Raw genomic sequence first — 17,724 nt, forward strand, 5'->3', positions numbered from 1 at the left:
AGGGGTATAAAAAACATGCCGACCATTCTGGGAATATGAATGTGGACAGAAGTGCAGCAGCTGAGGAAATATAACTGCACTGCCCAAAAGAAAGCCCAGAAGAAAGAGGCTTTATAAATTATACATGGTTGCTACTGTAATAGCAATAAAATCAAATTAAATTGAAATGTAAATATATGTCATCTTACATTTGTGTATAAAGAAAGGAATTTGGCTACAGCAAGCTTCTGGTGTTGCGGTGCACTGAAGATTGCTCCCGCAGTGTCATTTCTCTGGACAGTTCCACGAGTAGCATCCAAATAGTTCTACATGAGGTGCCTGGATAATCTGCATATACTTTACATTGTGCTGAGACTGTTAACTAGTGGTTCTGTGGTGTTGGAGCTGTTCTTGAGACCTTTAGATCGTCGGGATTTGCTCCACTTGATTTGAAGGAGTTGGCATCTGTGTGCTGCAGCATCTTGCTTCCACGGTGGAACCAGAAAGTGGTCTGTTCCTCTTTTGAGTCATTTTTCATACTTAGTAAAGGCAGAAGAGGTTGATTGCCGTGCCTCACTGATGCTCTGTGCTGTTGGGTGGTCTTTGTATTCCTCTTTTTAGCAGTACAGAGGTGCTTTTAAAACATCTTAAGGAAAAGTGATTGAAAATGCGCTCAATACAAATCTCTTAAGCCCACATTGACGGAGGTGCTGGTGAGAAGCTTCTGCTGGGGCAGGAATTTGGAAGATGGGTGCCATCTGTGTTCCTGCCACTCTTTGGTCAAATTGCATTTCCAGCCTTTTTCTCTTACGCTGTTTTTCATTAAATGAATTGAGTTTTCCTGTAAGTGTCTGCCCATAAATACTCCTTCCTACACAATGCACTCAGGTTGTTATTGCTCTCCAAGTCGTAGCAAAGCAGACGGGAACCAAAATGAAAAGTAGGAGCTGGGAGGGGAGTGGGATAGCTGAGACTACAGAAGGAATCTCTCTTCTCTCTCAGTGGTTTCTCAGCTGCAGCCATAAGTCTCTTATTAATGGAAGTGTGAAGAGAAAGAAGAGAGAGAAGTGAGTTTAATTTCATGCCTTTCTGCTAAGAAAAAAGACAGAATAGTTCTGAAAAGATGTGGAGGAAAAGTAAAACAGCTTTAAGGAAAAAAAAAAAAGTCCTATGAAGTCACCATAGTTACCTCATTCTCAACTCAAAGTCGAAAGGTAGTTTAGTGCAAGTGCAATGCTTTGAACCTTAGTGCAGAACTAAAAAGGGATCTGACTCTCTTCCCATACAACAGCAAAGCAGTAGCTGTGGCACCCAAGCAGCCACTGATGTATTGCTGCATCCTTGTCGATCCTGTGCCCTCTTTGCAGTTAGAAGTTTGTAAAGAGCAGATGCTCAGTCAGTCTGGTATTGTGTACTGGGTAAGAATCTCCTTGGATGAAGGACTCGGTTTGTTTATTCTGCGCTTCTTCATAGGAAACAGACATCCAAGTAGAAGTGCTTGTGTCTAATCTCTGTATAGATACGCAATGATGAGAGCATAATTCTAGTGGCTGAATTTAATGAACACATGTATGCTAGTTGAAATGGAAGTTGCACATTTTCTTTGGCTTAGGTGTATTCAGACTAGATGCAGAATGTTATTTTAGCCTTTTTTATTTCTTACTTATAAATCAACGCAGTTTCTCTTACCATTTGTACAAGCGTGCTCAGTGTGCAAGTAGCTTTCCTTAGTTGCAGAGTTAGAAAGGCAGTGATGGAGAGCAGCCACGGTTCCACTGCAGTGTGGCTGCCTGCTTGCTTTCCATGCTGCACATCTGCATTTTTATTCTTCATTTTGTGTGGGTTCAGTTTCCCAACTAGCAATATTGCCAAGCAATTCTTGGCAGTTTCCTGCATCCAGTGACATTTTTCTTCTGATTCCTTTCCCAATGTCCACCACTCCTCTCTCCCCCCCCTCTTCCTTTTTATTTTTTTTTTTAACTGTAGTTTGCTAAGTAGCCAGGTAACTTTTGGTAGCTGGACACACACAGCTTGACCTCATCCTTACGATCAGACAGTCTTGCATTGTATTCAGCAAAAAGTTTTGTAATAAAATAATTTTTGGTTTTGTAATTCACAGTCCTGTGAAGGATTTATCTGCCACATCTTGGTGTACAGTTATGAAGTTTAACTGTCTTGGACATTAGGTTAGGCTTTAGCTCCCTAAAGGCTTTTACAGTGATGCAGTTGTACTACTAATCTCTTTTCAGCCTGAGAAACTTGAGGTGAGACAGGCAAAGAGGGGAATGTAGGCCTGAGATCAAACAGACCTCTGGTCTGTATCAACCATAGTTATTACTTCCTTATGACTGTAACACTGTAGATGAGTAATATGCTGTGTATCAGGTACCAGAAAGTTCTAACTTGGTTGCTGGTCTTAGAGAAGAAAATTTTGGAGAACTGAATCTTCAGCTACCCTTGGGACAGTACAGTATCTTGTGCTGTCCCTTTCTGCCAGGGGCAGATGGAGGCAATTTGTGTCATTGAGTCAAAATACCCACTTAGACCGTGATGCAATTCCCAGTTAACCTACTGTAGGCCTTATGACAAAATCTGCTGTCAGTTGGCCGCTGGAAAAAGGCAAATTCAGCTGATTAGAAAAATTTTCTCTGGTCTCACATGGTGTTGATGTCTGGAAATCTCTTGCAGTGTACGTGCCGCAAAGACATGGTGAAGATTTCCATGGATGTCTTTGTGAGGGTTCTGCAGCCAGAACGTTACGATTTATGGAAACAAGGAAAAGACATTGCTGTCCTGGACCACATGAAACCCACAGCTCTGACTAGCCCAGAACTAGATGCCTGGAATGAGACGAAGGCAGACTTGAAGGCTAAATTGCTTCGCAGGTAAAAACAAACAAAAAAAATCCCACACAACAAAAACAGTGACAAAAAAAGTTGTCTGGATACTATATTTTAGTTGCTAACCCTTTAAACTCTGTAATTCTCAGTTTGGTGGAATAGTTCATACTCATCTCTTTATACTTGCTCTTGTATCTTTTCTTGGATGATGCAGTCCCTCATTGTTCTGTTTCTTCTGAATATTACGGAACCCCTTTATTTTTATTATTATTATTGTTTGAAAGTAGGACACTGTGCCCTGTCAGATCCCATCTTTTATCCTGGAATACAAAAAAATCTATAGTAAGCATTTATAGCTGCACTTATTAGAAAGCAAGAGGAAAAAGCTGTCAATTGCAAAAGGGATTTTATGCATGCCTTTTTCTGCTTCCTTTGATCTTTGTATTAATTTTCTGCAAGTTCATCATGTTTTTCATGTATTACAGCATGCTTGAATTGAAAATTTGGCATGCTAACCTTTTACTGTTGGAATCTTGCTTTATAGGATAGGAGATGAGGAAGAGGACAACAAGCACCGGTACGTTACTTCCCTCATCAACTTCAATGATTACAGTTTTCTTCCTATCGAGTTTCTTAAAACAGTAACTCCTGAAGTATTTTTCTGGTTCAATTAGTTGTTTCATGTCTGCTTCCTTGAAAGGGCACAGAAGATCTTGGGATATCAAAATAATCTTCATCTTGTGCTTGTGTAGATTTCTGAGATCTCAATCTCTTTTGTCCTATTGGAGAATCTCAGCTGCCTGTTCTCATGTTCCATTCTTGAGTCCTGGAAGCAGCTGATGTTCTGAATAAACCAAAGCTAGTGATGTGATATTTTTACCATGATTAACTGATTATAGATAAAGCTGACTGGTCACCAAAGTAAGTAGTTATTAAAAAGTTGCTTCTGCCTTGGAAAGTGGAATTAGATTTGAGTGTGTTAGTAATGAGCTTCCAGTGGGAGAAATTCCTTGTCGTGCTTCCTTGAAGAGTGCTATTTTACAGGGAACTGAATTATCAGAGGGCTTTAATGTACTCAGATGTAAAGTGGGTGCTCCTCCATATGCTCCTTTACACTTTTTTTTTAAAACACCATTCTGTCTGTTACCCAAAATACTTCCTTTGTAATTCTGCTCACATCTACTGTTTGTTGAATTTCTGATGTCAGAGTTGGAAATTTCTGGAAATTTAACTGCTTCATCTAAAAATAATATTCTGCTCATAACTTTCATTCAGTTATAATTTCCTTGAAATTCAGAAATGAAAGCTTTAATTAGTTGTTAGATTTTGGGGGCCGTGTCTGATAAGGACTTTGAGTGACATTGAGTTTTAAAATTACAGACCTAATAAATTCAATTATATTGAATGCATTTGAGTTTCATGTTTTTAAAAAAAAAAAAAAAAAAAAAAAAAAAAGAAGAAAAAGGATACAGCAGTAAGAGTGTTCCTCTTTCTCTAGCATTGGTCTTTGTTGTCCTCTGGTTTTGTCTTGCATGGTGATCTGTGCCTTGCCTTTTCTACGTTAAAGGATCAGTCCCTGATTTCATGAATGCTGAAAAGGAAAAGCATGTTGTCCTTCAAAGACATGTTCATAAAATAAAGTAGATATTTTGGCAGATAACTGACCTCAGCAATAGTGCTTCACTTCAGAGGTTATTTTCCTGAAATGTTTTCATTTCTTTTTTCTGTTGTGAGTTTCAGGAAAAGCAGGGTGATCTGAGACTCAGCAGGTGTGATGTATGCTCTTTGGGCTATGACTGTCTGAACTCCAGTGTGCCCCTTAATCTTTTTCTTCCACGTCTGTAAATTTGGAGTCTATGGAAATACTTCCTATGGATTTTCAGGGTATTTTAGACTTATTTACTGTTTGCACACATAACACCCATGTTTATTTTCCCTTTTGAAAACTGTTGCTTAGCAGAGAAGCTCCTCTATTTCAGCCTGAGCTACTGTAAAACATCCAGCCACTTTTTTTAATCTACTCATTGTCTGTAGATTTTTTTCAGTATTATCCTGGAGCAGGTTTCAAGCTGTTGAATCCTGCTTAGTAGAAGTTTCTCTCCTATGCTTACGTCTTGGAAGGACATTTGACTTAAAGACTGACTTTTCTCAGAAGGATGGACTTTGCTGGAAGAATAGGATCCACCTTATCCCAAACATCTTCACAGTTGTACCTACTTAAAATAAGTCACTCTGTGGTCTGTACTTCAAAGAGTACATATGCTGCTTTTTTCTCTCTCTCTCCTGGAAACTTAAAGCTTTTAAACTCTACAAAGAGATATGCTATTTTTATTCTAAGGTCATTCATACCTTGAAAATCTCTACTGTGTTTATTTTATGGCTTCAGCAAGAGAGTGTTTTAGTCTGGTCCACAAAAAGCCCATTTCTGGTATGCAAATTATTTCAGTTACAGAATATCTTCACTGGAAATGCGCAGCCTTTAGCTTGTAGTCCTGGAAGCAGTTTCTTTAAATGGCTGTGTTCTTTCTTTCTTTGTTCATTTTTACACAACTACAGAGCCAGAAGAGCACTTTAAAAACATCCTTTTTATCTACTGAGAATGTAAAGGACTGTAACTCAAATTTTGCCTCACGTTCCAACACAATGGCAGTAAAGCCATACACATTTACTTGAAAGAACATTTGATGCTGGATACTACTGCAGTGCTTTTTTTACCAACTGTGGAAAGTTCCAGCTGTTAAGGTCAAGTTGTACAGGTCTGTCTTCTCTTGCCTTGACTTTCCTCCTCTGTAGAAGGTGCTGTGTACTTTGAATGTCAGTGTAGAGAAAAGCTGATCCTTCTGGGTTCAGTTGTGTGTTCTTGCTGATGAATGTCTTGCAGGTGCGAAGTTAACATCTATACTTGGAGTGCTACCATATGGCTAGAGCCTAGCAATTATAAATTACTGTGCATATGGATCAACTTTCTTTTTTATTAATCATTCATTTCAGGTTGAATTTTTTCTTCTTTCTTTATGGTTGCCTGATTAAGGACTCTTAACTTTGCAGCACTCCAAATCTAATTAGCAGCTGAGTTTGTGGGGATGTGAAACTGAATTTCAGCTTTTCTAGATATTTAAGCTGATGGATAAGAATGGAGCATGAGGGTGTTCTAATTTGTTACATGGTAATAGATGCAGAGGCCTAGGAACGAGGAAGCCATTTGGAAAATCCAGTTTTAAGAAACAAAAAACAACTCTGCTAAGAATGCTGCAAAATTGTAGGTTTCTGAATTAGTCTCTTGAAAAAGAAAGCTTGGTAGGTTTGCGCTCTACTCCGAAGGAGCTATTTGGTGGATATTTTTAAAAGTGTGTACTGACTGACATGGAGTTAACGCTCATGCGAGGCTGTGATTTTGGTACTGTAGCGAAAAAGTGCTGATAGCACTGATGTTTTGGTTGCTGCTGAGCAACATTAGCACAGTGTCTGGGCCTTTTCGCTCTGTATCTCTGTCCAGTGAGCAGGCTGGAGTGGGCAAGAGGCTGAGACTGGGACAATGGCCTGTGCAGGCTGGAGGGATGTTCCATGCCGCCTTATGTCACGCTCGGCAGTAAAGGCTGGGGAGGAGGAGCAGCCCGTGGGTTGGGTTTCTAAGGTGGTGTTACTCAGAGGCTGGCTGGGCGCCGATCTGCTAGTGGGAAGCAGTAAGTGATTTCCTTTTCTTTGCTTTCCTCTTCACCTTTTTTATTTTTTCATCTTTCTTTCATCCATTAAACTGACTTTGTCTGGACTTGAAAGTTTTCGCTTTTGTTGTGCCTATTTTGTCCTTTTGTCCTCTGTCCTGCTGGACAGGTGCTTGGCTTCTGACATGGCTCCTAAGCAAAATATATTATCCTGACTTCTGACTTTGCATTTTTCTTTGCATTGTGACTATTGCAATCTTTTTGTTTTAGTGACACTGATTGTCACTGATTGGGCCCTGTTACAATTAGTTTGTTAGTATTAATCTGATCATGTTACTATGCTTTTTTTTTTTTTTTTATTTAGTCTTCTTCGTAGACCTTGAACCCTGAGAATTATACTGCTGAAAAGTCTCAGTCTATTGATTATTCTACAAGAACTCATTAGATGGTGTTTTAGAAAGTGTCAGTGGTGGGGTAGTGCTTCACAGCTGGAAGATGCTCGTGGGCTTCCAGTGGTTTGCCAAAAGGAAGCAAGTAGAGAATGAAAAGAGATGACAGAATGGAGACAGAAAGAAAGATTTATAACAAGTTCTCATCTATGTTTCAAAGTACAAGCAAAATAGATTTAAAATGAAAACCATTTTAACTACAGCTCGCAAGCTTATATTATCAGTGGTGGAAAAAGTTCTTTAAGAAACCAGAACCATTAATGGCTGCTGTGAATGGATCTTAAGTGTGTTATGCAAGGTTCATCTGTTTCTTTTCAGATATCTGTTTTGTCCTGCAGCTATTGTTAGCTACCTTGTGTTTTCTTTCCAAAGAAGATCTTTTTGTTTTGTATTCAGTTTTTTCAGTTGCTGATCATTTTTTATATTGAAGGCTGTTCTTTTATGTCAAGTTGCTCTTCTCTACTTCTAGGTCTCACAGAAAAAGAAGTCAACCCAGAAGACATAAAACAGAGGATCAGAAGTCTCTGGGGGATGTCATGGCTATTGAAACTGCCTTGGAAGATGTGAAAGTGAAAGAGGAACTGAAAAGAGGGCCAGACCTGGAGGAAGAAGACAGAAGCAAAGTGGTTGAGGGAGAAGGTAAGGACTCTGCTCAGCGATGGCAGATTCTCAGTGAAGAACTACTGGGAGCATGCTATTTCTCTAAAACATGTTTGTAAATACCTTGTCAACTGTTGTTTATTTTTGTTGAAATTTCAGTGAAGTCTTACCCAGAATTAAGTCTGTGCTCACTGAAACATGCTATCATTTACAGCAGCAATTGATTTTTCCCTCTCTTTAAGGATTGAAACCAAATAGATTTCTTGGCAGGGCTTAGAAGTCCTGCCAAAACTATTACAGTTTTGCAAAAATATGTTTTAGGGATGGAATATTTTAAAGTATTTTATGAAATAGCAAATAAATACATTTTGTGTCCCCCTCTGGAAAGTAAAATTTTGTTTATTCCCTTCTGCAATTAATCTTTTTGCCATTTCCACCCTTTTTCCCACTTCTTACAGACTGAGGGTAAGGTGAGCCTTAGGTTGTATGGGATCCACAGCTGCTGCATGCTACATCTTAGAGCCATCCATGACATCTCCCAGTCCTTTTTGACTTCTTGCATGTAAAATCACAGGTTTCAAGCTGTTGGGGAGAAGGCAAAAAGAAATAGAAGCTGTTGCAGTGTCAGGGCTGTTTTCCATGAATCCATGGCCACATTTTTATGCAACCTTTGGTAAGGCTGCGTTAGTCTTTCCCTGTACATTCAAGTATCTGTAGTGCACACATATTTCTTATATTACAGTCCTCCTTTAGGAAACAGTGTCTCTAAGATTCTTTGAGGCTATTTGTTAGAATACACCATGACTTCTGTCACTTGGGGGAAAGTATGACTGAAGGCCTGTTGCAAAAGCAGAGAATTATCTTGCGTGTAACATGTTCCTTGTGTGTGTTTAGTACAAAAGTCTGTCCTTGGAGGCTCTTTTTGATATATATATTTTCTTTAATGCATGTGGGTAAGTGATTGGTATTTATATGTTGCACTCTCTTGTTGAGGCTTTCAAACATTTCATAAACATTAATGAATTCGTTTTCATGTGTTGTACATCCATTGTTTATTTTGCATTTGAAGAAAACTGATGCCACGCTGCTTGTTGAATCTTGATAATTTTAAAGGATCAGTGGAATTTACTCACAGTGGAAGCTGTGAGTAAAGAATTGGGATGATCTTTCAGTTCTGTGGTCTCTTAGCTAGACAGTGTAGATTTTAGGAGGTAAGGAGTTTGAAAATCATTCTCGTGCGCAGCAAAAGTAGCATAGTGTGAATTGTTAATTTGTGGTACTCCAGCTTGGAAGTGGCAGCAGTGTGTTAAATTGTGTGCCCTTAGCTCTTATGCAGGTTTAATAGTTAATGCTTGTAATAAATGACCTGAAAATGCTGATATCCCTTGAGAGACGAGATAAGTGACAAGGACAGATCTGAGATCCGTAGAGTAACAGAGAAACAATAAAAACTCTGTTCTAGTTGAATAGGTTCTAAATCATTCATTTAGGCTACATGTTAACATCTCCTTAACTGTTAGCAAAGGAGGGACAAATTTATTTTCATGACCATTGGAGAAAGCATTGCTGTAAGTAGACTTTATAGCACAATTTCTGAGGGGCATAGTGTTTGATGTGGCTGTTAGCAAATATACACATTTCTTAATGCAATATAGCAATTAAATACCACTGAATTCTCTAATTTTCTACATCCTACTGTCTGCATGATATCTCACAGTTTTGTATGGAGAGGAGAATCTTTTTTGATGGTTCTACTCTTCGCAATTTAGCTTTCTGCTCTCCATCGCTTCCTTCTTATGCTCTGCCTTGAAATTGGTTTGATTTCCCACTTATATCAGAAGAGATGGCCTTGAGAAGGAAGAAAAATGAGATTTAGAAGTAGGTCTTAATACTTTATGTTTGTTATTTGGACTTGCTGAGTATTAATAAATTTCAAGATTTCTCACCCTGATACATTAACGTGTTTTCTTTTTGTCTTTATGACTCAGCTTTATATTCATAATTTATTACAGAGCTATTAGTGCGTTTAGAGTTCTTAACAGGTTGTCTTGGGACTTGAAATTAAAAAGGAGAGTTTTTGAGCTCTGCTTATCTCTGGGTGTGCAGTATGAATACAATCTATGAGTCAGCAGGTGTTATCAGCTGTGCTGTATGCATTAATAGTCCTGCAGATTTGGGCTACAAACCCATATATCTTAAGAGGACATCTTTCTTCCAAATTCACTTGAAAAGAAACAATGAGATGCTACCTGTAAAATAGCTGTGCGTTATTTTCTGGCGTGTTTCATTAAATGACATTTCCATTCTAATGCCTTATAGACTCATTGCACAAAGGTATGGTGTAACCTCTGGAGTAAGCAGTTTGATTTCCCCATCAACTGCCCTTTCCCTCAAAGATGTTGGATATCTGAAGCTTCAGTGAAATCAGTGTAGTTATTTCAAGCTATCTACAGACAAGCAAGTTTTTCCACCATATGAAAACCTCATCCTGCTCTTTTTTTCCACATGTATTAGCTCTGCTATTTGCATTTTTCTCCTTCAGTGGAAGACCAGCTGACAGGGACTCTTCTCCTACTGATTCTCCGTATTGATTTGTCTGAAGAGATCACTTTACTTTCTTGGAGTATTCATGATAGCCAGAAAGTGCCTTTGAATTTTGTTTCACTTTGTTGTTCTGCTGATTTTATAGATTCACTTGCAAATTAGTTTGTTCATCTTAGTGCAAAAACTTTTAAACAAAGTTCTGCATGACAGCTGCTGTGCAATTACTCATTTAGAAGTCAATAAAGCTGGTGAATGGCATTTGTTCTGTTGTTGGGTAGAGAGTTTGCTGAGTGTATAGGGAGTAAATATGATCTGGTTTTGTACAACTGGGGAAAAATCCGATTTGACTTTCATTGAATGTTGTTGTTTCTCTAAGGAAATTCAATATTCCTTTTATCTGTGATGGAACAAACCAGTTTATCTGAGAGACTGCCAGCACAAGTACTACAGTAGCTATTTGGGCTGGACTTGTTTATCTTTTATCTTTTTTTTTTCAGCAGTAAAAATTAGTATAAATAAAGTTGTCAGACCAGATTCTGGGAAATATCCAAGTTCTGGTGCCCACTGGCAGATTTCAGCCAGGAATTTGGCACTTCATCTTACTGTGGAATTATTCACCTTCCACTTTCAAATCCTTCTTCTTGCAAATATCACATTATTGTGTGATGGCTCATCTGTTTACCAGGTTTGGTTGGTTGGCTTTGCTTTATTCCCTAATGGAGGAGTCTGAGTAGGTTTGGATTGGTAAAGCTTTGTTATCAGGATGAATAGGCTTTCTCTGTCTTTTGTTGTCATCAGACCTCATCGTATTAGTGGAGAAATGACCTTTTGCAGTAGAGTTGTCTAGTCATAACATCTGCAATCTCTTATGAAACAAATTGAGCACTTGCATCTGTCTGTGGAGCATCTATTTGCTCTCCTTTCAATGAATGATAACATTTATTTGTGAAGTGAGGAAGGAGTTGGGTAAAGGGAACATACATCATTGTAAAGGGATGAAGGCAAGCTATGAAGGCATCTCCAGTCCTAACCTAGAAGCACTCACTCAAGAGCCGCTAGTAATTTTAATTACCTCTGTAAAGTTAGGCTGTGTGGATCAGAATTAAGCTGTAAAGTAAAACTGTTGAGAGTTTTGTGTGTTGAAAAAGGGGATTTATTTTCACAGCCACGTGGGTTCTCATCCTTGGAGACCTTCAGAAGTCTCCTGGTCATGGGCCTGGGTATCCTGCTCTGGGCAGTCCTTGAATGTCCAGTCTTAGACATCTATTACTGCACAAATATGTATATTATAAACCATACATTAAAGTGGAAATGAAAAAAAAAATGGTGAAAAAAGAAAAATAAGTACTGTTTTAAATGTAGGTTTTATTTTATTTATGGTACCAAAAGTAATTTTTTCCTATACCCCAATGAAAGGTTTTGCATACCTCATTTGGGGATCACCGATACTGAAATATCAAAATAAAAAGGGCTAATATAACATACTGTATGTTTTTTAGCACTCTGTCCAGTTTCTGGGGGCCTAGATGCTTTCCCTTCAGGCAAGTCAAAATGACACGAGTCCTTTATTTCTAAAGTGGGCTTCTTCAAATCAGTGATGTGGTAAGACTGAATGGACCTTCAGTCTGCCTGCTGGAAGGAAAGAATGATGTTGTAATCACAGAATCACAGAATGGCCAGGGTTGGAAGGGACCTCAAGGATCATGAATCTCCAACCCCCCTGCCACATGCAGGGCCACCAACCTCCCTGTATAATGCTAGACTGGGCTGCTCAGGGCCCCATCTAATCTGGCCTTGAACACCTCCAGGGATGGGGCATCCACAACCTCTCTGGGCAGCCTGTTCTTTAATGTTATATATTAGCCCACCTTGAAAGGGTAAAAAACATTAAATGCCCGGACATCTTGATGTATGAAGCTAAATGTTGCCTATTTCTTAAAACAGGTGAAAGCAAAGTAAAGGCTCGTCCTCCAAAAGTAAAAGGTGAGAGGAAGAAGAAGCATCTTTTTCATCAGCACCAGCACCACCTGCAAACATCTCAGCCTCTGCAGCAGCAGCAACAGCTGCCACTGCCACCAGCAGTGCAGCAGCAGGCAGAGGAGGAGGCAGCAGCAGCACGGCCGCCAGTACCCACAGCAGCACCTGCAGCATCCGCAGCAGACAAGAGCTTGCTGACCACCCCCCTCAACGTTGTCCAGCCCTCAGAGGCACCAGTTGAGGAAGATGACTTTAAGCCTCGTCCTATCATTCCCATGCTTTATGTGGTTCCACGGACCAAAAAAGTGGTGTTTGACAAAGAGCACATGTCCTGCCAGCAGGCATTTGAGCAGTTTGCTACTCAGAAGAGTCCTGGTTGGCGGGAGCAGACAGTCTCTTTGGAAATCCCTGTAAAAGAGGAGGAGAGCGCAGAAGCAGAAAATACAGAGATTGCTACAGAGGTCAGTGATTTACAGGTATATGTGACCAAGGAGGTGACTGGATTTGCTGGTTTTAAGCAATTAGATGAGAACCAGACTTGGAGTGACAAGAATCCCGAATTCCACCTGAGCAGAATAGTGTTGTGAAATACACGATCCATGACCTATCATCTATTACAGGCATCTCTTTCCCCTGACAATTTCTTAGCTGGAAACAATTTTCAAAAGAGGAGAAAGGAAAATATTTGCAATTAGCATCAGGTCAGATGAATATTGCAGAGCTCTCCTTTCCTGCATGATGGTGCTGAGAGAGCCAAAGAAATGGCAAAGCGCTATTAGAAATTGGGTGGGGAGAGAAAACAAGGGGAAGAAATAAGCCTTTCTGATGTTACAACACACAGTGAGAATTCCTTACATATAAGTGTTTCTAAGACATAATGGACGCAGACTAGAGAGGAAAAGCATTGTCTGAGGTGCTGTGCCTGTGATGGGCTGCCATACCTTCATCTCCGTTCTCCCCAGTGTGGCATAAAATGTACTTGGATTTCATTTTTAATCCTTTAGCACTGCTGCTTGTCTTCGAAAAACACGTGGCACTATTTCTGATACAAAGTAGCTTACATGCCATGTGTTTGGTGCCTTTCACCAAAGAGGACTGTGAGCTGCTGTGATCAGTATACATGCAGTATTTACAGTGTTTGATGGTGCTTAGGACACTGGATACAGTACAATATGAATACATTTGTCATAAAATGCACTGTAATGTTATAATAAAATGTTTCTGGTCATATATGCTCTGTGCATAATTTTCATAATAGATTTTCCAGCTGCTTTTGGGAGTGACAGACTGCTCATGAGTGGCAAATTTGAAGCTGTTCTGAGCTGATTTTAAGAAAATGCTGAAGTTTATATTTACCTGACATCTTAAAAAAATAACATTGGCTTTACTTACTGCAGTAATTGGCTTGGAAAGCTCTGTTGATTCCAGCCAAAAGGCAATGAAAAGTTGACTGTAAATTCCACATCTCTTTATGACAATAATTCTGCCTGTTGTCCTCAACTAACCTTTGCTTGCCAAGATATTCTGGGGCTCCCATCTAACGTGTTCTGGTTTGTTACAGACTGCTGCTTTTTCAAAAATGAAGATGGAGATAAAGAAAAGTCGTCGTCACCCATTAGGCAAACCGCCAACCCGCTCCCCCCTGTCAGTGGTTAAACAGGAGACCTCGAGTGATGAGGGTGAGTGCAAAGGCATGAAGAATGCTTGTATGTCTTGTCTAATACGAAAAACTGCTGCAGTCAGTGAACAAAACTGGACGGCCAGAAAATTTTTCTGTTATACTGAATTGGTAGAAAATAACAGCATGTTCCCATTTTGATAACCCAGCTAGAGACAAAATACATCTTTGGGAGGTGTCCCTTCTCACCTCCCACCCTTTATTCTGTCAAGAAACATATTTTCTTGGATACAAAATGAGGTATCATTTTGGAAAAAAGGAAATAAGTGTTCACAGAAAATAACCACATAAAAGCTGCCTCTTTGATACTGCATTACAGAGTTCCCTGCGCCTCAGGTGGAGATGGAGATCGAGATTAGACCTGCTGTGTATAGGGAAGGTTAATTCTAACTTTTTGGTGGGCTTTTTGAGTTATATGAACGTTGGGATCCAACTTTTTGTACTCTTGCTTCCGTTGTAGCATGTAAGTTGTCACTTCTGGATCCCGGCTACATTATAAAGTACTCAGAATATAGAAAACTCCATGGTAAGCTTTTTTACACTGGACAGGTACGTGAAGGTGTAGCTGCCAGACCCAGCTTTCAAGGAAATTAAAACTTTATATTCAAAAGGAAATAACAGAATATATTTCACTGAATCACAGAATATATTTCCTGTTCACTTCTTGTTTTGGAGAGCATACCTGTTGTTTTTAGAGGAGCTTTCTGTTTGGCAATGGCAGGGGTTGCACGTGCATCCATCCATGCCCTTTCTAGGGATGATGCATCTGACAGCCTGCATGTGTATAATGTCAAGTGAAATGAAAAAACATTTGAGACTAATTACCTTGTTTTGGTGTGAAGACTTTGCAACAAACTTTTGTGCTGAAGGATTCTCATTAGATGGATTCTTTTCGCTGTTTTCACTTGTTGGATGGTGTATGGGGACTTTTCTGGCTGACTCAGGAGCAGCTTTCTTTGAAAGCTGGCATTTCTTGGAGACTGATTTACAGTACTACTGGGCAAAAGATGATCAAACAGATTCTTCTCTTCCCTGACAGGAAGTAGCAGCAGCTCTCTGCGCTCCTTGCATTTTCTGGGCTAAGGTATAAGGGTGATCAGGAGGCTGCAGTGAGGGAAAGTGAGCATATAAATCTAAGGAACACAGTATTCTGCTCTAAGATTCATTTGAGACAAACTGTTAGCTTTTTCTTTCTCTGCGTAACTTGCTTTTGAGACACAGGAGGCATCCTGAATTCTGAGTCTCACCTAGACTCAGTCCTGGGATGAGCAAAGGCGATGATCACATACAACAGTAATGACTGTTCTTTTTTCTCTTGCTCTGTCAGTATGGAATATGATGTTGGTTCCCAGTCAGATTTTATTGATTTAACTGGTACCATAAATCCTTTCTTGTCTCCTTATGTGCTTTGATTAAAATTTGGAGAAACATATGCTTTGGCTCGTGTCTCAAAAATTCCTTGAAGGTGCTTGATTTTTTTTAAAAAGGTGAGTGTTGAGCTGTGCTTTAAAAGTAAGACATTGAGAGTATCAGTCTGCATACTCAGAGCCACTGATCTTTTTAATTCCAGCTGCACCCTACACAAGATGTAGACTCCTAAGTGTGTTTAGCTGAAGTTACCACTGTATAAGCATATCCTTGTTTGTCTGTGAGGTCCAACACAGAAATAAAATGTTGCAAGAAAGCAAGGATGTTTTAGAAAATGATCTTCATTTAAGTGTAACAAAGATAAAACTGTTCATAATTTCAGAGGTGGATTGATTGAGCACAATCCCACATTGTCTGACAACTTTCAGGTTTGTTAGAGGGGGCGTTCAAAACAGGCTGTGAACATGACTGTGTTTTCCTGAAAGTTCTTCTTTTCCAGTTGGGTAAAAGTTTGAAAATGTTGTAAGGGATGTAGGGGCGGAGAGGAGAGCATTAACTGCCTCTTTCCAGTAAATAATGGTGAAGCAGTGGAGAATGTGGTTTCAGGCACTGAGCTCTGAGGATAAAGCTCCACTGAGATGTTTTTGAGTCCTGATCAAAGGTCGTCTTTGGGTGCTTTGCAGATTGTTGATGTTTTGAGCAGTTTACATTTAGTCTTGCATTGAACGTTTCTTAAATGCTTATTGTGACTCAGAACTCCTTAGTAATGAGTGGTAAGAAACTTGGATCCTCAAACTGGCACGAATGGATTATGTGGTGGTTTAATTCTAAAATACCAAGGGTTTTGTAAAAACAAAGAATTAGCAAACTAATTAGCATGAGCAGTGCCTATCGGAGCTCTCGCAGAAGAAAATGTGGTGATGAATGTAAATTGGAGGCTCAGTGACGTGCACTTGTTGGAATTAGCTGTCAAGTAGTTGCAGAGAGGTAAAATGAATATTTGAACTGTGTGCATCTTGTGGCCAGCATTTGTTTGTAGGAACAGGTATGGGATGCACTTTGTTGAAGGTTGAAACAGACTTGCTGCTGACAGCTGGGAATTGGGAGTTAGCCTAACCAAGCAAGCATGTGCTGCATGCACAGCTGTCTGAACACAGCTCCTAAGTGTAGAAAGTAAAGGGAGATTTCCTTGCACTTGCATCATGTATTTTGAATTTGGCTTCATTAAAGGATGCTGTTGGTTTCCAGGGCTAGAACAGTAGAGAGAGTTCCGGAGGCAATAAATATTGATAGTTTCTTCTTCCTCATGGATGATTTTATCAGGTCATCAGTCTCTCTGCTTTGTCTGTCCAAACCATAAAGTGAAAATTATATCCATTTAAGGAAGAATCTAAGACATATGTGAAAAAGCATGAATGAGTTAAATATTCCCATTCAACTTCTTGTGTTGTTGAAATATTAACTCTTTAACTCTACTGTGCTATGTTTTGCCTCTACTAAAGACTGTCCATTATTTTGGAATTTCTTCTTTCTAGAAACATTTCCGTTTTCTGGGGAGGAAGATATGAGTGACCCAGAGGCTTTGAAATCTTTACTTTCCCTCCAGTGGAAGAATAAAGCACCTAATTTCCCAGCTGAAAGAAAATTCAATGCAGCTGCTGCCCTGAGTGAGCCATACTGTGCTGTCTGTACCCTCTTTTACCCATATAACCAGGTAATTCCTGAAACTGCTCTGCTGGATGGGTTGGTGCTGAGTGCTGAATGGTGACTGTGAAAGAGTGCAGATCTTCAAAAGAAAGAGGCAAGTCTCATACAAGTGTGTGCCTCAAAGAAGTGTTTGGATTTGGCTGGGGCAGTGGGTCAGGCCTTCCCCACTATCTCTTCTGGATGCTCTGGCTTTCTCAGCTTTCATTATTTAAACGGCACATACAGAGCTTTGCATTGCAAACCCTGTTTCATGCAGAGAAGCAGTGTCATATTGGGCCTATGAGTGCTCCTGTTTAGATGCGTGCCTGGATTTTTGAATATATGCAAACAAGCAGCAAAATGAAGATTTATTCAGTAAGCATATGGATCATTTTTTTGAAACTACCAATATGCTTTGAGATGTATTGTAGCAGAAAGGCAGAATTTGTCAGGTGAATTAGTTATTTGCCCAGTTGTGCATTGATTTGTTCTTGTGTGCTAATGGAGCCAAAAGGAGCGTGTGTGTGCATTTTGGAGGCCTTTTCTGAGAAAAGCAGGACCCTCCTCAGCCTACAATTGAATATTGAGAATAGAATATCTATTCAGAATTCCCAAATGTTGTTGTATAAAGGTTGTAAGGAAAGCAGATATAGCTAGAATGTATTAATCCGTTGTTTTTAACTCTGGTTTGCTACCAGAAAGCTTGAAATGTTCTTCTAGGGAAAATCTTGCAGAAAGAAAAGGGAAGAAAAATGCCAAAAGGATGGAGGGTATCATAGGGAGTGGCGGGAGGTCTTGTTTTTACTAATTTCGTTTTCTCCGTAGTGTGTCCAGCTGCAGTTTATGACCTTAGATTTTTACTGAACGAGAAGGAAGGCTTCTCATTATTCTAATGTTTCTTTGAGTTTTTAAATAAATTGCAAATCCCGGTAGAGGTCTAA

The 17,724-nt window shown here is 39.6% G+C and overlaps 1 protein-coding gene across 2 annotated transcripts in view; it reads left to right on the plus strand.

Moving 5' to 3' along the window:
- The window catches only part of KDM4B (lysine demethylase 4B), an 80,959-nt gene that overhangs the window by 46,986 nt on the left and 16,249 nt on the right, over positions 1-17,724 (plus strand). The window contains exons 9-14 of one of the 2 annotated variants that reach the window (XM_048927844.1): positions 2,668-2,864; positions 3,364-3,396; positions 7,400-7,569; positions 12,019-12,512; positions 13,613-13,730; positions 16,633-16,811. In XM_048927844.1, the coding sequence (XP_048783801.1) occupies positions 2,668-2,864; positions 3,364-3,396; positions 7,400-7,569; positions 12,019-12,512; positions 13,613-13,730; positions 16,633-16,811 (1,191 nt within the window). The remainder of the gene's footprint in view (positions 1-2,667; positions 2,865-3,363; positions 3,397-7,399; positions 7,570-12,018; positions 12,513-13,612; positions 13,731-16,632; positions 16,812-17,724) is intronic. The other variant, XM_048927847.1, reaches the window with a different exon arrangement.

The sequence above is a fragment of the Lagopus muta genome, chromosome 26, assembly GCF_023343835.1.
Source record: "Lagopus muta isolate bLagMut1 chromosome 26, bLagMut1 primary, whole genome shotgun sequence".
Taxonomy (NCBI): Eukaryota; Metazoa; Chordata; class Aves; order Galliformes; family Phasianidae; genus Lagopus; species Lagopus muta.